Source organism: Jaculus jaculus, chromosome 17 (assembly GCF_020740685.1).
Source record: "Jaculus jaculus isolate mJacJac1 chromosome 17, mJacJac1.mat.Y.cur, whole genome shotgun sequence".
Classification (NCBI taxonomy): domain Eukaryota; kingdom Metazoa; phylum Chordata; class Mammalia; order Rodentia; family Dipodidae; genus Jaculus; species Jaculus jaculus.
In genome coordinates this window covers 15,992,318-16,011,323 of record NC_059118.1, presented here as the reverse complement: position 1 = coordinate 16,011,323, position 19,006 = coordinate 15,992,318, and the positions used below count along the sequence as shown (strand labels likewise).

At 40.0% G+C, this 19,006-nt stretch overlaps 1 protein-coding gene across 3 annotated transcripts in view; it reads left to right on the top strand.

Moving 5' to 3' along the window:
* The window catches only part of Setd2 (SET domain containing 2, histone lysine methyltransferase), a 135,906-nt gene that overhangs the window by 1,632 nt on the left and 115,268 nt on the right, over positions 1-19,006 (top strand). For all 3 annotated transcript variants that reach the window (XM_004662037.3, XM_045136808.1, XM_045136809.1), the window contains exon 2: positions 15,270-15,285. In XM_004662037.3, coding sequence (XP_004662094.1) covers positions 15,270-15,285 — 16 coding nt within the window. The remainder of the gene's footprint in view (positions 1-15,269; positions 15,286-19,006) is intronic.

Sequence of the window (19,006 nt, the reverse complement as noted above, 5' to 3'; positions counted from 1 at the left end):
AAAGCGGGCATAAACAACAACAAAAAAGTGATTAAGAAAGTTTCCACCTTTGAGCTTGGTTTCCATAAGCACTCACAAGAACATTGTTTTAAAACCAGTTCTTTTAACTTTTTTTCTTTTGAGGCAGGGTCTCACCACGTTGCCCTGGCTGGCCTGGAATTTGCTTTGTTAGCCAGGTTGGTCTTGAATTTGGGATCTTCCTGCCTCAGCCTTTGGAAATCTGGAATTACTGGCATGGACCACTATTGGACTTGAAAAACCACTCTTAAAGTCTGTTTATTGGTGGTGGTGATGTGTTCACCTAGAAGTACACAGGATTCTCTTAAAAGTAGGTAGGCGTTTCAAGTGAAGCTGTTAGTTATAGTTTTGTTTTTTTTTTTTTGACACATTTTACACATTTTTTTGGAACCCTTTGCTAAATGTTTTCACATTGGTCTAGTTTTACTTGATGGTTCTTAGGTATTGCAAGAATTGAGGGTTCTGTTGGATTGTTGGTCATCTCTACACAAAAAGAGAAGCTCTGTTATCTTTTTTAAAAAAGAACTGTTAAACTTTGTAGGGAAAGAATTTTTATTTTATTTTATTTTATTTTATTTTATTTTATTTATTGCAGAGAGAGAAAGGGACAGAATTAGTAAGCTGAGTGTGCCCGGGCCTCTAGCCACTTCAAATGAATTCCAGACACATGTGCCACCTTGTGCATCTGGCTTTACGTGGGTACTGGGGACTTGAAGCTGGGTCCTATGGCAAGTGCCGTTACCACTAAGCCATCTTTACAACCAGGAAAGGATTTTTGATAGTCCCAGTTTCTAACATAAGCAGCCTGTGTAGGTAGTTTCATCTTGTTTTCTTTTGAGTGTGTGGAGGCTGTTGATGTGTCTATGGCATTTTAATATAGTCTAGACTGGGCAGATACTTTGATACTTGGACCATATCCATGCTTACACTGTCTTTATACTACAGTTCTAAAACAATCCATCTCTTGCTTGCAGTAGTAAGTCAACTCAACATGGCTTTATCCTTTGATGGATTCTGTGCTATGAGTTAACATTTTAGATTCTTTTGCTTTACTGTAGTTGGTCTAATAACTGCTCATGTTATAAGTTTTTGGTCTGATACTTGACAAAAACTTCATAAAAAGGTCTTGTATCATGATTCAGTAAATGCTGATCAAGTACTTATCCTGTACAAAGTACCATGCTAGCCCCCAAAATGGGCAATGAGCCTGTTTTCAGTTCCTTTTACCAGGTTGTTTAGTGTAGTCTGTCCTTTAAGGGGAAAACATTTTTTCATAATATGTAGGAAAATGGACCCATCTTTTGTGTACAAGTGAAGAAGGTTTTATGCAAGGTCTTGGAGATTTTATTCTTACTATTCTGGCTGTTGCTTCAGATTTTATTATTTTTTTCCTCTTTTTGGTGGGAGGGGGTTCAAGGTAGGGTTTCACTCTAGCCCAGGCTGACCTGGAATTCACCATGTAGTCTCAGGGTGGCCTCGAACTCATGATGCTCCTCTTACCTCTGCCTCCCCAGTGCTGGGATTAAAGGTGTGCGCCACCACACCAGGCTTGCTTCAGATTTTCTAAGAGTAATCAAGTAAATTCTTGTACATATCTGGTACATACATTTTTTTTCCTTTTTGTTTACCAACCTACAAGGGGTCTGTAAAGAATTTTAAATGTATTTTTTGCTAATACTCTAAGGACTGGCAGGGACGTTGGTAGGCATTCTGAACAAATCACCTGTTTTACAGATGAAGACAATGAAACCTAGCCAAGAAACAGCAAACTATTTATTTATTTTGGTTTTTTGAGGTTGGGTCTCACGCTAGCCCAAGCTGACCTAATTCCCTATGTAGTTTCAGGGTGGCCTCAAACTCACACCAATCCTCCTCCCTCTGCCTCCTGGGTGCTGGGATTAAAGGCGTGCGCCACCATGCCCTGTGCAATCCTGGGTTTTAACACAGTTTGTATCTTGGACAACTGACTTAATCTGTGAGTTGTATTTTCACATCTTGGATATATTGTTCTAATGGTAGCAATTTACTAGTACTTTGGGGAGGTTTAAATGAGATAATGCATGAAATGCCCTTAGCACAAAATGTGGCATTTGTAAGTGCTTTTTAGGTGGGGTCATCAGCAAAAATTCTAGAGGTAGATTAAGGTTGAGTGTGAAAAGATTAGGTGGGCCTAACTTGGGGAAAACATGATTGGTAAGAAGTGCCCTGGTTTTTGGAAAAGAGAAGTTGAGGAAATGTAAATTGACTTTGATTGGAGCTGGTCTGTATTTGCCTTCCATTCGTTCATTTTTTTTGGGGGGGGGTTCGAGGTAAGGTCTCAATCTAGCCCAGGCTGACCTGGAATTCACTCTGTAGTTTTAGGGTGACCTTGAACCCATAGCAATCCTACCTCTGCCTCCCAAGTGTTGGGATTAAAGGCATGAGCCACCACGACCAGCTCTTAGATTAAAAAAAATATATATTTAAGGCGGGGAGAGTGAGGGACGGAGGGAGAAAATGGGCACACTAGGACTTCTAGTCACTGCAAACGAACTCCAGATGCATGTGCCACCTTGTGAATCTGGTCTGCATGGGTCGAATCGAACCTGGGTCCTTTGGCTTCACAGACAAGTGCCTTAACTGCTTATCTCTCCAGCCCCTTGCCTTCTTTCTTAATCAGACACAGATGTAAATTATGCTTTTTCTTACAGCTTAAAAGACAATGCATTTAAGGTAAACGTGCTTGTAATTGAGTTATTGCATTAGGTGTGCATTATAGGACAGACAGGTGTTGCACTGCAAATTAGATCCAATCAAAACCTTTAAGGTCCTCTTATTTTTTAATTTATTTTTAATTTTTGACTCAGGTTCTGATCTCTCAAACTTTCAAGTCTCTGTCCTTCACTCCATGTGTTACTTGACCACTGTCTAAGGACTGCTTTTTTTAAAAGTATTTTAATTCTTATTTATTTATTTGAGAGCGACAGACAGAGAAAGAGGCAGATAGAGAGAGAATGGGTGTGCCAGGGTCTTTAGCCACTGCAAAGGAACTCCAGGTCCTGAGGAATACGAGCCTTGAACTGGGGTTCTTAAGCTTCACCGGCAAGTGCTTAACCGCTGAGCCATCCCTCCAGCCCCTAAGGACTTCTTTTAATCAGGGAGATAAGCAGGTACTTTATAGTGATTTAGAAGGTTTCTTTTTCTTATTCTGTTTATTTACTTATTAGAGAGAGAGTGGTGGGTGCACTATAACAGCCATTGCAAACAAATTCCAGATGAATGCGCCACCTCGTGCACCTAGCTTTACATGGGTACCAGGAAATTGAGCCTGGTCCTTAGGCTTTGCAGGCAAGTACCTTAACCACTAAACCATCTCTCCAGCCCCAAGGTTTCTTTTTTTTCTTTCATTTTCCAGACATTATCTTTAATGTGTATGCTAAATAAATAATAATTAAGCACAAGATAAAGCTGCTTGATTCTTTATCCAAGTCCAAGGTTTCTTTTTTTGGGGGGGTATTGTTTTTACCAACATAAGATCAGAATCATCATAGTGGTTCAGTTCTAGAACTTAGCCATTCCCAGCTTACTATAAGTTTTAAAAATTATTTATTTTAAAATTATTTATTTGAGAGGGAGAATGGGCAAGTGAGGGCCTCTAGCCACTTCAAGCAAACTCCAAATGCTTGCGCCACCTTGTGTATCTGGCTTTTCATGGATAGTGGGTAATCAAAACTGGGTCCTTAGGCTTTGCAGGCAAGTGCCTTAACCGCTGAGCCATCCCTCCAACCCTGACTATGAGTTTGTCAGGAATTGATATGGTTTGCTTTCAGCTTCAGAAGGACTATTCATTAGAAGAACAGTAGTGAAGCCTGGAGACTTGTAAGAAGCTATTAATACTCTAGTAGAAAGGTTTGAGAAATGGATGTATTCTCAGTGTATTTTGAAGGTCAATATGATTTACTGATAGATCTGATGTGCCACGTGAGAGAAGCCAAGGGTGATTCTAAGGTTTTTGGTCACAGCAGAACTTTCTAATCGTTAAGATAGGGGATGGTTGTAGAAAGAATAAGTGTGGGGACTAGATTAATGGTTGTATATTGGAAGAGGAAATTGGAGATGCTGCTTAGATATTTGCACTGAACCTACCCCTGGAATTCAGGGCAATGGTCTGATCTGGAAATTATTTATTTATTATTATTATCATCTTGGTTTTTCATGGTAGGGTCTTGTTCTAGGCCAGGCTGACCTGGAATTCACTATGTAGTCTCAGGGTGGCCTCTAATTCATGGTGATCTTCCTACCTCTGCCTGCCAGAGTGCTGGGAATAAAGGCGTGCACAACCATGCCCAGCTTGCTTTATTTATTTGTTTATTTATTTAGTTATTTATTTATCTGAGGTAGGGTTTCACTCTAGTCTAGGCTGACCTGGAATTCACTATGTAGTCTCAGGGTGGTCTGGAACTCATGGTGATCTACCACGCCCGGGTAAATAGAGAAGAGAGACGGACAGAATGGGCACACCAGGGTCTCTAGCCACTACAAACGAACTCCAAATGCATGTGCCCCTTATGCATCTGGTTTACATGTGTCCTGGGGAATTGAACCTGGGTCCTTTGGTTTCTCAGGCAAATGCCTTAACCACTAAGCCATCTCTCTAGCCCCTGGCTATTTATTTTTAAAACAGGAATTTACTCTGTAGCCCAGGCTAGTCTTGAACTCTTGGTGATCCTTTTGCCTGAGCCTTGGGAGTGCTAGATTGCATGCCCAGCTGGCTTTTAACATGAGATCTGAGGATCCCAACTCAGGTACTCAAGCTTGCTTTCTTATCTTTGAGACAGGGCTTTGCTATCCTCAGTCTCCGGTTAGCTGGGGCTGGTATTCTGATTCTGGGTGGGGTGGGGGATGAGGGAGAAGAGAGGCTAATTGTTTTTATTTTTATAAACTTATCAGGGCCCTATTTTTATAAACTTATCAGGGCTGGGGAGATGGTTAATCGTAGTGTTAGGCATGAGGACCTGAGTCGAAATCTCCAGCACCCATGTAAAATGCTGGGCATAGTATTGTGTGCCTGCCATCCCAGTGCTGGAGAGGTGAAGATAGACAATCCTTGGGGCTCACTGATTAACTAGTGTGAATTGTGGGCTCTGGATTCAGTCTCAAAGAATCAGGTGGAGAGTGACTGAGGAAGATCTTACCCTCATGTCAACGTCTGGCCTTCATATGCACGTGCACACACAAACACAAAAAACTTCAAACTTGCAAGTATAATAGGGTTTGTGTTTTTGTTTTGTTTTGTTTTGTATTGATTGAGGTAGGGTCTCAGTCTAGCCCAGGCTGACCTGGAATTCATGGCAATCCACCTACCTATGCCTCCCGAGTACTGGGATTAAAGGCGTGCTCCACCACGCCCAGATTTTGGTGTTTTTTTTTTTTTTTTTTTATTTCGAGGTAGGGTCTCCAGCTAGCCCAGGTATTTTTTTTTTCTTTTTTGAGACAGTCTTATGTAATAACCTTGGATTTGCTATGTAGTAAAGATGGCCATGAACTCTTTTTTTTTTTTCAAATATTTTATTTTTATTTATTTATTTGAGAGAGAGAGATACAGAAATAGGCAGGTAGAAAGAGAGAATGGGCACACCAGGGCCTCCAGTCACTGCAGATAAACTCCAGATGCATGTGCCCCCTGTGCATTTGGCTTACGTGGATCCTGGGGAGTCAAACTTGGGTCACTTGGCTTTGCAGGCAAGTGCCTTAACCACTAAGCCATCTCTCCAGACCGGCCATGAACTCTTGATCTCCTGTCTCTACCTCCCGTCTGCTGGGATTAATGTATATGTTACCATGTATGGCTTTCTAAAAAAATTTTTTCCCCCTGAGGTAGAGCCTCCCAAGTGCTGGGATTAAAGTTTTGCGTCGCCATGCCTTGCTGTTTTTTTTTTTTTTTTTTTTTGAGACATGGTCTTACTTCTATATAGCACAACTATATAGAACTCAAGTTGCTCTTGCTCCTGCCTCCTGAATGCTAGACTTAAGGTGTTTTCCCCCTAGCTCTTAGAGCCAAGGATGACTTTGAACTTCTGATCCTGTCTGGACTAAGTGCTGGGAAGTGGGATTACAGGTTTGTGCTATCACTTCCACGTTTATGTGGTGCTAGAGGTTGAACCCTGAGCTATATCCTTAGCCTTACTACCCTGTTTGTTTAGTTTGGTTTTTTGAGGTAGGGTCTTACTCTAGCCCAGGCCCTGGAATTCACTCTGTATTCTCAGGGTGGTTCGAACTCATGACAATCCTCCAACCTCTTCCTCCCTGACTGCTGGGTAAATAGAGAAAGAGGGAGAGAGAATGGGCACTCCAGGGCCTCTAGCCACTGCATATGAACTCCAGACGCATGTGCCATCTTTTGCGTCTGTCTTTACATGGGTACTGGGGAGTCTAATTCAGGTCCTTAGGCTTTGCAGGCAAGGGCCCCAACTGCTGAGCCATCTTTCCAGTCCTGAGATTGTTCTTTATTTAAAAAAAATTAATTTTTAGTTTATTTGAGACAGACACAGAGAGCATTGGAAGAAGAGAATAGTTGCTCTAGGGCCTCTAGCCACTGCAAATGAACTTTGGATGCACACACCACCTTGCATGCATCTGGCTTACGTGGGACTTGGAGAAATTGAACCTGAGTCCTTAGGCTTCACAGGCAAGCGCCTTAACCTCTAAGCCATCTTTTAGCCCGTATTTATCTTTTTTAAATAATGGGACTTCATTTTTGGAATTGTTTTATGAATCCAAATGGGCAATTACTTTGTGAAATTTTTGTTGTCATATGGTATTAAGATATTGAATTCATTAGCTTTGGAATTGGTCCTTTGGTTTAGAATTTTGGTCAGGTTAGTAGTTATTTCAGTGTCTTTTGCAACTGAACAAATAAGCTGGTTATTTAAATGGAGTTAAAAGGTTTGTCTAAAAGCTGGGTGTGGTGGTGCCTGCCTTTAATCCCAACACTAGGGAGGCAGAGGTAAGAGGATCGCTGTGAGTTCGAGGCCACCCTGAGACTCCATAGTGAATTCCAGGACAACCTGGGCTAGAGTGAGACCCTATCTCAAAAACAACAACAACAAAAAGGTTTGTCTAAATTGCTGTAGGTGATTTTATTTTAGAATACTTTTTCTATCAGTTGCTAACATCTTGCTGGTGAAAATAGCTTTGGGATGGTGTGGGTGTTGATAAGCATATGATTGTGCTGGCAGGCTTCTAGAAGGTTTGCTTACTTAGAAGCATTGCTGTGGGCTTGCAAAAGTCTGGCGCAAACGGTGGTTTCTGACTATAGCTCTTGCTGCTGCCCACTTCCTTGCCAACTGTAGATAGGCCTTTTCTTTATGTTGGGGTTATATAGTAATCATAGATGTTTGTGTCATGATTGGCTTGTGAACCCATGGTCTAACAATATTTTTAGTCATTTGTCTGATAATTGGCCTTTTGGTAGTGGGCAAATGCCTCATTGAGTAGGCAAATGATGTCAGGTTTACATTTTTTGGCACATTTTAAAAAATGAGTTATACATTGATGTAAAGAAGAGCAGATACTTTTTTATAAATTATACAATGGCTGCAAAAACTCTGGAAATCTATTAATTGAGCATATACAAAGATTCTCTTACTTGCCTGGTTAAAATATGGTTTCCATTAATCTATCAATTAGTTATCACAGTATCCTTATCAGCTTTAAAACCCACAAACTATAAGTTGATGGTACCTGTGGTGGTTCCATTCAGGTGTCTCCCACAAATTTATGTGTTTTGAACGCTAGGTTCCCAGCTGGTGGCAGTTTGGTGATTGATTCCTCCTGGAGGCAGTATATTGTTGGGGCGGGCTTATGGGTGTTAATAGCCAGCCCTTGCCAATATTTGGCACACTCTGCTGTTGATGTCCACCGTCTGCTGATGACATTGTTTTCCTCTGCCATCATGGAATGTCCTGTCAGGTCTGTAAGCTGAAATCCTTTCCTCTCACAAGTTGCTTTTATTTGGTTGTTTTCTGCTAGGAATGTGAAGCTGACTGCAACAGTACCTTTCCCTTTTTAAAAAGACTATTACTTACTTGTGTGTATGTATGTTTGTCACAAGTGCACTACTTTGCATCTATATTTTACATGGGTTCTGGGTATTGAAACCCAGATCAAGAAGCTTTGCAAAGCATGCACCTTAACTGTTGAGTCATCTCCCAGCCCCTATGCTGAGAATGTAATTAAGGATTATCTAAACTGGGTGTGGTGGCACACTCTAGAGGTAGGAGGATCGCTGTGTGTTTGAGGCCCACCTGAGACTACATAGTGAATTCCAAGTCAGTCTGGGCTACGGTAAGACCCTATCTTGGGAAAAATTATCTAGAGTTAGAGAGATGGATTTCATTGAAGTACAATGACAAAACTAGCTAAAAATAGGTGAAAATGTGCTCCAAAAGTTGCCTAAAAGTAACCATAATAGGTATGCTCCATGGTAAGTGTAATGTGGTCATTAAGAAAACTAAAACTTGGGCTAGTGAGATGGTTCAGTGGTTAAGACACTTGCCTGCAAAGCCTAATGACCCAGGTTTGATTCCCCAGTACCCAAGTAAAGCCAGAAGCACGAAGCTATGAATGTGTCTGAGTTCATATGCAGCATCTGGAGGCTTTGGTGCACCCATTCTCTCTTCTGTCTCTCTGTTTGCAAATAAAAATGTTAAAAAAAAATAAAACCTTGCCAGGCATGGTGGCACATGCCTTTGAGCCTAGCATTTGGGAGGCAGAGGTAGGATTGCTGTGAGTTCAAGGCCATCTTGGAAGTACAGAGTGAGTTCTAGGTCAGCATGAGCTAGAGTGAGGCTGTCTCTTGAAAAAAGCAACAACAAAAAAAAAAACAAAAACAATTTTTGGGCTGGGGAGAGGGGTGATTGGTTAAAGATACTTGCTTGCAAAGCCTTCTGGCCTGGGTTTAACTTCCCAGTACCCATATAAAGCCAGATACACAATATTTGCAGTGGCAAGAGGCCCTGACATGCCCATACTCATTCATCTAGCTATCAAATAAATAAAGAAAAAAATTTTTTTTACACTAGTGGTTGCAGCAAGGCATGGTGGTGCAAGCCTTTAATCCCAGTACTTGGGAGGCAGAGGTAGGATCACAGTGAGTTCAAGGCTACCCTGAAACTACATAGTAAATTCCATGTCAGTCTGGGCTAGAGTGAAACCCTGCCTCGAAATAGTAAATAAATAAAAACTAGAGTTGCTGTAAGAACCCAGGTTTGATTCCCCAGTACTCACATAAACCAGATGCCAAGGTAGGCACATGCATCTCGAGTTTGTTTGCAGTGGCTAGAGGTCCTAATGCTCCCATTCTCTCCACTCACCCCTTCTCTTTCCCTCTCTCTCAAATAAAAAATATTTTAAAAAATGAAAATGGATTTCCCCAATTACATTATTGACCAAATATATTAGTGTGGCAGTGAAGCTACTAGGGCATACTTGGCATTCTTTCTTGGAATATTAGGTAATGGTGTAGGATTTTTTTTTTTTTTTTTTTTTTTTTTTTTGAGGTAGGGTATCTGTCTAGCTCAGGGTGACCTGGAATTCGTTATGTGTCTCAGGTTAGCCTTAAACTCATGATGATCCTACTACCTCTGCCTACCAAGTGCTGGGATTAAAGGTGTGCGCCACCATGCCCAGTTTGCTTAATCTTTTTTTTTGGAGGGGGCGGTTTCAAGGTAGGTTCTCACTCTGGCCCAGGCTGACCTGGAATTGACTATGGGGTGGCCTTGAACTCACAGCAATCCTCCTACCTCTGCCTTCTGAATGCTGGCTTTAAAGGCATGTGCCACCATGCCCAGCATTATCATTTTTTAAAACAAAACTCATTTGTTGAGCCAGCACTTGATCCTCCTACCTCTCACTGTCATGGTGAATTTGAGGCCACTCTGAGATTGCACAGTGAATTCCAGGTCAGCCTGAGCTAGAGTAAGACTCTACCTCAAAAAACCAAAAATAAATGAAACAAGAAATTCATTTGTGAATAAAATGTATTTGATCTTATTTCCCATTACTTGTTTATCTCTCCTTTTACAAATACCCTTCTTCCCCATTAATCTCTAATTTCATTGCTTTTTCTTTTAACCCATTGAGTTAAATTGAGTTGCTTGCATAGTCATGGGTAGAAGGTTATTTACTGTGGAATGACCAGTTTCCAGTGGTTACACCAGTGATGAACTTCTAGCAACCATTAGCTAGTCTGCAAGGTCTGGGGTCTCATGTATCCTTCCCCCATCTTTGGCAAAGTTTCCACAGACTCAGTCTTTTGCTGAAAACAGCTGCTGTTAAGTTCATGATTCTAATGGCATTCAGATGACAGCATTTTGCATCTTCTCTTCCCTTTCCTGCTTGTAAATCCTTTTTGTGCCTTTTCTGTGAGGTTTTCTGGAGAGGGGCAGTTTAGATGCCTTGTTTGAAGCTGAACACACAGTAGTCACATTCTTGGCAATTTTGCCAGCTATGCACCTGTGTATTAACTACTGCCCAGTGTAGGAAGAAAATTTTTTGTTTTTATTTTTTTGGTTTCTTGAGGTAGGGTCTTATTCTAGCTCAGGCTGGCCTGGAATTCACTATGTCCTGTCAGGGTGGCCTCGAACTCATGGTGATCCTCCTAACTCTGCCTCCTAAGTGCTGGAATTAAAGGGGTGCACCTCCACGCCCAGTAAGAAACTTTTCTTTAATATTTATTTTTATTTGAGAGAGGGAGAGGCAGAGATAGAATGGGCACTCCAGGACCTCCAGACACTGCAGATGAACTCTAGGCATATGCACCACCATGTGCAACTGGCTTATGTGGGTCCTAGTGTATTGAACCTGGGTCCTTTGGCTTTGCATGCAAGGGCCATAACCACTAAGCCATCTCTCCAGGCAGAAGAAACTTTTATAATTGAGGCTTCAAGCAATACTAATCTATGGGAACAAACACAGATATTTGGAAGGTAGTTTGACATGCTGTCTAACATAACACAGTAGTAGATTCCCCCACTTGATTCTCTGTCCCTAGCTATAGGCTTTTAGCTGGGTTTAAAATATTAGGCAGGTAATCTCCTGTGGAATGGGTCTGAAATCCAATCAGAAAGCAGTTGGTTACTTCCATAACATTCATGCCACTGTTGCACCAGTTGGCATACCTTGCATGGCACATTGTTTGAGAAATACACAGGGTCCATGGCTGGGTGGGACTGTTGATGTTATTTTTTCTCTAGCAGCTTGCAAAGCACCTTCTGGTACAATGAAAGCTAGCAAGGAGGAAGCTTCCTGCTCAGTTCCAGCATAGTTTTTCTGTCCTGAAACTGGAATATGTGATGTCTTTATCAATGATGATTTGCCATCTAGTTTTGGTGGGGAACCAAATGATTTAGGACCTCTATGGCCTACCTGATCAACAACTCATTGGGAAGTATCCCATCCCTGCCACTGAAATTTACAATTAATATCCTATGGCTTCTGGGAGCATCATCATCTGCCCACATATGGAACCTTCAAACACGTTCCTCCCTTCCCCCAAGGTAGGGTCTCAGAGTAGCCTAGGGTGACCTGGAACTCACTGTAGTCTCAGGCTGGCCTCCAAACTCACAGCAATCCTGCATCTGCCTCTGCCTCTGCCTCCCAAGTGCTGGGATTAAAGGCATGTGTCACTACTCCTGGCTTCTGTGCTATAATTTTTAAAGGGCAGAAGAGTTATTCATTTCATTTTATATATAAAGGAGGAATAGGAAGTCCAGGCTGTGCTCAATTGCCTGGTTTAGTGGCTGTACCCAAAACTTGAGCAAAAGTTACATTTATCAGTTTGTCAAAGATAACTTTTTTTTTTTTTTTTTTTTTTGAGGTAGGGTCTTGCTCTGGCCCAGGCTGTCCTCGAATTCATAGTGATCTCCTACCTCTGCCTACTGAGTTCAGGGATTAAAGATGTGCACCACCACACCTGGCAAACATCACTTTTCAATGGAAATGTGCAAAATCCTCTCTACTAGCTATTTCTTGAGATATTTAATTATTGTCCATCATAGTTATCCTACTGTGCTATAGAACATTAGCCTTAATCCTTTCCAACTGCATTCCTATAGCTGTTAATGATCCTTTCCATACTTCCCTCTTCCATGAAATAAATGTTAGTAGATAATAAAGTCATTGTTCTTAAGTTGCGATCTAAAATGTCTAACAATTTTTATTTATTTCCCCCCTTTTATATGAGGCCCATTGATTACTAAAGTGTGAAACAGACTGGCTGTTTACTAGAAGAGTATCTTAAAAATGTGTTTATTTGTTTACTTATTTTTTTTCTTTTTTCAAGAAATATTTATTATTTATTTTATTTCAGAGACAGATAGAGAACGAGGCAGACAGTGTGTGAGTATTGTTCTCCAGGACCTCCTTTCAATGCAAACAAACTTCAGATGTATGTGCCACTTAGTGCATCTTTATGTGGGTACTGGGAATGGAACCCAATTGATCGGCCTTTGTAAGCAAGCACACACCTTTAACCACTGAGCCATTTCTCCAGCCCGTTTATTTATTTATTTATTTTTTGGAGGTAGGGTCTCACTCTAACCCAGACTGACCTAGAATTTACTGTGTAGTTTCAGGTTGGCCTTAAATTTACAGCGATCCTCCTACCTCTGCCTCCTGAATGCTGGGATTAAAGGTGTGGATTACCATACCCAGCTGCTTTTTACTTATTTTTGATACAGTGTTGTGGCCTTAGCTTCAGTGATGCTGGGATGATGGATATCAGGGTGGCCTCGAACTCATGTCGATCCTCCTACCTCTGCCTCCCAAGTGCTGGGATTAAAGGTGTACACCCCACACCTGGCTCCTGTCTGCTTTTTATAAACCAGGAAATAAGACCAGTAATCCAGTAGATACTTGATTGGTAAAGGACCTGAAAAGGCATTTCCTAATGGTACAACAGAAGCTATATCTTTATATATTGATACGCATACATCCATGTAGAAGACTTTAAAGTACAGAAGAACAGGGGCTAAGAGCTGGCTCAGCAATTAAGGTATTTGCTTGCATTGCCTGTAAGTCCAGGTTCAACTCCCAAGTCACCCTTGAAAGACAGGTGCAAAAGTAGTACAATTATCTGGCATTTGTTTGACTAAGGAAGAAACCCTGGTAGGGCCTACACATGCATGTGCACGAGTGTAAATATTTTTTATTTCATTTATTTGAGAGAGGTAGAGAATGGGTGTTCCAGGGCCTCTAGCCACTGCAAATGAACTCCAGATGCATGTGTACACTTTGTACATCTGACTTACTTGGGTACTAAGGAATTGAATCTGGGTCCTTAGGCTCCGTTGACAAGCACCTTAACTGTTAAGCCATCTCTCCAGCCCCTAAATAAATTTTTTAAATGTTACCAGTTCTCAAGTACGGAATAATAAGATAAAAGATGTTTCTGCTTATTTATTTTCTCCCTGGAAAGATAGCATATATATTGGTAGATGTACATGAGACTTTTTGGATGGATATGCAGATTAAGTCTTGTTTTTTAGTTTTTTAGTTGCTTCTTTCTTCTTTTTTTTGTGTTGTGTTGTGTTGTGTTTTTTTTTTTTTTTTTTTCTAGGTAGGGCCTTGCTGTAGCTCATGCTGACTTGGAATTCATGATGTAGGCTCAGGCTGGCTCAAACTCAGTGTTATTTCTACTTCTGCATCCTGAGTGCTGGGATTAAAGGTGTGTGCCACCAAGATGGCAAGCATATTTCTTTGCATTATAAATTCTCCCTTGTGCTTGAGAGATGGCTTAGTGGTTCAAGCCTGTGAAGTCTAAGGACACAGGTTCATTTTCCCAGTACCTATGTAATTCAGATGTACAAGGTGGCACATACATCTATCTGGAGTTTGTTTGCAGTGGCTTAAGGTCCTGGCACACCTGTTCTTTCTATCTGCCTCTTTCTTGCCCTCTTCCTCTCTTGAAAATAAGTAAAATATTTAGCTGGATATGGTGGTGCATACCTTTACTCACAGTACTTGGGAGGCAGAGGTAGGAGGATCGCCAGGAGTTTGAGGCCACCCTGAGAGTATGAAAAAACTCCCTTGGTACTTATAGTCCCCCGCCCCCTTTGTTTTTTTCTAGTCCAGGCTGACCTCCTATGTAGTCTCAGGGTGGCTTTGAACTCAGTGAGCCTCCTACCTCTGCTTCCTGAGTGCTGGGATTAAAGGCGTGTGCCACCATGTCTGGCTCAATTAAAAAAAAAAAAAAAAATATATATATATATATATATATATATATATGTAACTTTTTACTTATTTTACTTAGAATGAAAGAGGCCAATAGTGGTCACTGCAAAGGAATTCCAGACTCATGCCACCATGTGCATCTGGCTTACTTGGGTCCTGGAGAATCAAACTGGGTCCTTTGTCTTCACAGGCAATCACCTTAATTGCTAGGCCATCTCTCCAGCACCATAGTGTTTTTGTTTGTTTGTTTATTTATTTTGTTTGTTTTTCCGAGGTAGGGTTTCACCAAAGCCGACATGGGATTCACTATGTAGTCTCAGGGTGGCCTCGAACTCATAGCAATCCTCCTACCTCTGTCTCCTCAGTGCTGAGATTTACAGGTGTGCACCACCACACCCAGCTTGTGTGGCTTTAGGTGGGTGGTTTGAGAATTGAACCTAGGCCAGCAAGTTTTAACTACTAAGACATCTTCCTAGCCCAAATATGATTCTTCTTAGTAAGAAAACTGGCCACTGTTCCTTATTTCACTTAATGGTTGGCTTCTTTCTACTGTTTTCCTTATATTCAAATAATTGTGAGTTTTTTTGAAATCTTCCCAGAAATATGTTCATACAAAACTAATCTTCTCTTTAGAATTTTTGGTGTTCCTATTCTCCATTTAGCTGACTTGTTTATTTTCTGCTTTGCTGCTATATTGTAACTATTTCTATCCTTATGTTTATTCCATTATCTTGGAACTACTTTGTAAGAGAACTGTTTTAGTAACTTATATCAAACTAAGTTCTTTAAAGTTCAGGGATTGTGCTTTGTTCACTTTTGGTCCCTAGTGCTTAGCACAGTGCTTTGCATTAACTTCAGTAAATATTTGTTAAAATAAATATAACTGAGGTTATGGAAGAAAGGACAGGCCAAATAAAATATACCATATACTAAGTATTCTGCTTTATTTTAATAAAACAACTTTGTTTTATATTGTTTTAAGTACTTATGATTCTTTTTTTTTTTTTCTTTTGCATGTTTTCTTGGCTGAATGGAAATAGAGAAGAAGAAAATGAGGTGAGTATAATTTAGTCATTTAGGTAGTGACCTCTAAGAACATTTTGGAGACTGGAAAAAAGCTGAAAGTATTTAAATTTTTAACTATTTTGTTTGCCAAAATGAAGTAATATGTTTGCTTAATTTTGTTTTTGGAGCTGTAAAAAAAGTTACCATATAAAGATACTAAAATAACAAACATAGTAATAACTAAGTGTAACTTATTGGAGGATGTTGTGTATGTTTGAAAAAAATATTCATTTAAGCTGAGTGTGATGTCGCACTCTTTAATCCTAGCACTCAGGAGGCAGAGGTAGGAGGATTTATTTATTTATTTGCAAGCAGAGAGAGATAAAAGTGAGATAGAGAATGGGTGTGCCAGGGCCTCCAGCCTCTGCAAATGAACTCCAGATTCTTGTGCTACTATGCATCTGGTTTTATTTGGGTACTGGGGAGTTGAATCTGGGTCCTTAGGCTTTGTAGACAAGTGCCTTAACCACTGAACCATTTCTCCAGCCTGATGTTGTATATCTTGAAAAGTGGATTTGAAACTTAAAAGTATTAAGAACTTTGAAAAGTAGATGATTTCTTAAACATATTTGAAAGCTGATGGTTGTGGTGGTGCATGCCTTTAATCCCAGCACTTGGGAGGCAGAGGTAGAAAGATTGCTGAGAGTTCTAGGCCACCCTGAGCTACATAATAAATTCCAGGTCAGCCTGAGCTAAAAGAACAACAACAACAAAACAAACAAACAGCCTGGCATGGTGCTATACGCCTTTAATCCCTGCACACTTGAGGTAGGAGAATTGCTTTGAGCTTACAACATACTGACTTCCATGACAGACTGGGCTATAGGAAGATCCTATCTCAAAAAAACAACAAAAAGGACCACTGAGTTCCAGACTAATAATTCCTGGTCAGCTGGGCATACAGCAAGACCCTACCTTGAAAAACTAGAAAAAAAGAGACATGTAAGTGTGTGTGTGTGTATGTATGTATGTACATATATGTACATACATAGACATGTAGCTAATGTTCTATGAAAACGTGAAAATGTTTACATTCTTACTATAGGTTACTGTATACCTTGAACAATTGGTTTCTGATTGTACCATGTTCAAGGGGCAAATTCCTCTGCCTATTAAAAACCATTTATTGGAAAAATGATGTAGATCATAAAATTTAATTTGGGCATGAGTGTTTTTTAAATATTTTAAACATTATTTTTATTTGTTTATTTGAGAGCCACAGACAGAGAGAAAATGAATATGAATGGGCGCGCCAGGGCCTCTAGCCACTGTGAACGAACTCCAGATGTGTGCGCCCCCTTGTACATCTGGCTTTCGTGGGTCCTTAGGCTTCATAGGCAAACGCTTAACCACTAAGCAATCTCTCCAGCCCTTGTGTTTTTAATTTAGACTATCATTTTTAGGCTTGTGTTTGTTTCTGAATTTGTTCTGATTGTCTTTGTACAATCTAAGTTGTGCCTTTAATTTCCTACTATTTCCTTTAGTGGTTGTCAAATAATGGGTAAGGAAGTCCTATAAGTAACATTATTTTGCTCATATTAGAGTATAAATTACCATTACGTGTTTGGCTTGGGGAAAGATAGTGATAGTGTCTCAGGTTAAATTTCTAGGGAGGCAGAAGGCTTGATCTTCCTCATTTGGTTACCTTATCAGTTGAGAGAATATGCAGTTCTGTTCAGCAGTAAAGAAAAATGAAATTATGAAATTTTGCAGGGAAGTGGATGGATCTGGAAAGAATTATATTGATTGAGGTAACTCAGACCTGGAAAGCCAAACATTGTTTGTCCTCTATCATGTGTGGATCCTAGTTACAAATGGATAGACTTAAATGTGAGTTGGAGTGAAAATTGGATAGCAGAGGCCAGTAAGCTAAAAGGGGCTATAAGGGAGGGAAGAGAAGACATGAGGAGATAGATGGTATTGTATATATGTAAGTAGATGAACAGATTACTGGGTGTAAGAGGGTATGAATAAGCCCTATGCAAACCTACTTTTTTGGACAATGGCGCTCCCAGAAGCCATAGATTTTTACTAGAACAATTTTGTTGCCAGGAATGGGACACCTTCCAGTGAGTTGTTCACCAGGGTGGTCCCACATGACCCCAAAACATAACATAACAAGTTGCAGGCTAAATGTACCAAGGAAATTTAATCCAAATTGCCTTTGCTTATTGATCTCTGCCCCCAAACAAAATGCAAATAAATACCCCTGAAAAACTTTATTGCTTCATGTTAGAACTAGTGATTTAAAATCCCCTAAAATGTTGGGTGTGGTGGCATAGGTCTTTAATCCAAGCACTTGAGAGCTTGAGTTAGAAGGGTGCTGTGAATTCGAGTCCAGCATGGGACTAGTAAATTCCAGATCAGCCTGGGCAAAAATGAGACCCTACCTTGAAAAAAAAATTTCCACTTAAGTATGGGTCACAGATGTATATTTTTTTTACTATGTACCTAACTAATTCTATGTGATACCAAGAGACCTTGGTTTTTGTTGATAATTGGTATTTTTTCTCATTTACAATAGAATAAACTTTTGAATACTGAGGTACTTTTACTGTCCTTTAGATACATGTCTCTTAATTACACATCAGGTAAAAATACTTCTTGCTGAAAAATCCTACCTTAGGTGTGGTGGTAATTCCAGTACTTGGGAGGTTGAGGCTGGAAGTTTGAAGTCAGTCTGGGAAATTTCCTCCCTTCAAAACAAAACACAAGAAAATAAATATCTATTACTGGGTGAATTTTTTTTTTCTTTCTGGTTTTTCAAGGTAGGGTCTCACTGTAGCCCAGGATGACCTGGAATTCACTTATGTAGTCTCAGGATGGCCTTGAACTCACAGCAATCCTCCTATCTCTTCTTCCCAAATGCTGGGATTAAAGGTGTGTGCCACCATGCCTGGCTTGGGTGAAATTCTTTATGTAGGATGGAAAAAGTACTGGATAAATGTTGAAGCTGGGGTGGATACTTAGTGATTTTATATTATGCTCTGTACTTTCAAATACATTTAAAAATTTACTTAATGAGCTTAAATTCTGCTTGTAGTATAATGAAATTTATTCTACTTGTTGTTACTATTTTTTAAATATATTTTTATTGTTTATTTATTTGAGAGAGAGGTAGATAGATAGACAGATAGACAGACTAGAGAGAATAGGTGCTCCAGGGCCTTCAGCTGCTGCAAACAAACTCCAGATGTATGGACCACTTTGTGCATCTAGCTTACATGGGTCCTTGGGGATCAAACCTGGGTCCTTTGGTTTTGTAGGCACATACCTTAACCACTAAGCCATTTCTCCAGCCCATTATTATTATTATTATTATTATTATTATTGCTTTGTTTTTTGAGGTAGGTTTTGCTCTACCCAGGCTGACCTGGAATTCACTATGTTATCTCAGGGTGGCATGTTCCATTCTCATTTTGATGTACTTATCTAGTTTTTGCAATCACTACTATGCTGTTCAAAACTTTTTAAATTTAAATTTTAAGCCTTTCTCTGCCACTTAGGAAATAGGATTTAACTGTTTACTTATTCTTTACAGAAGATTGAAATTTTAATTTTCACTTTAATACTGTTTGATTAAAAAATCACTACACCACTACCATATGAGTTTAAAACAGAATGTAATAAGAACAAGTCCTGTCTATATAATCAGCAAATTATCAGATAAGACTTTTTAACTATCTCACAGCTGTAATAAACACAAGGCAAC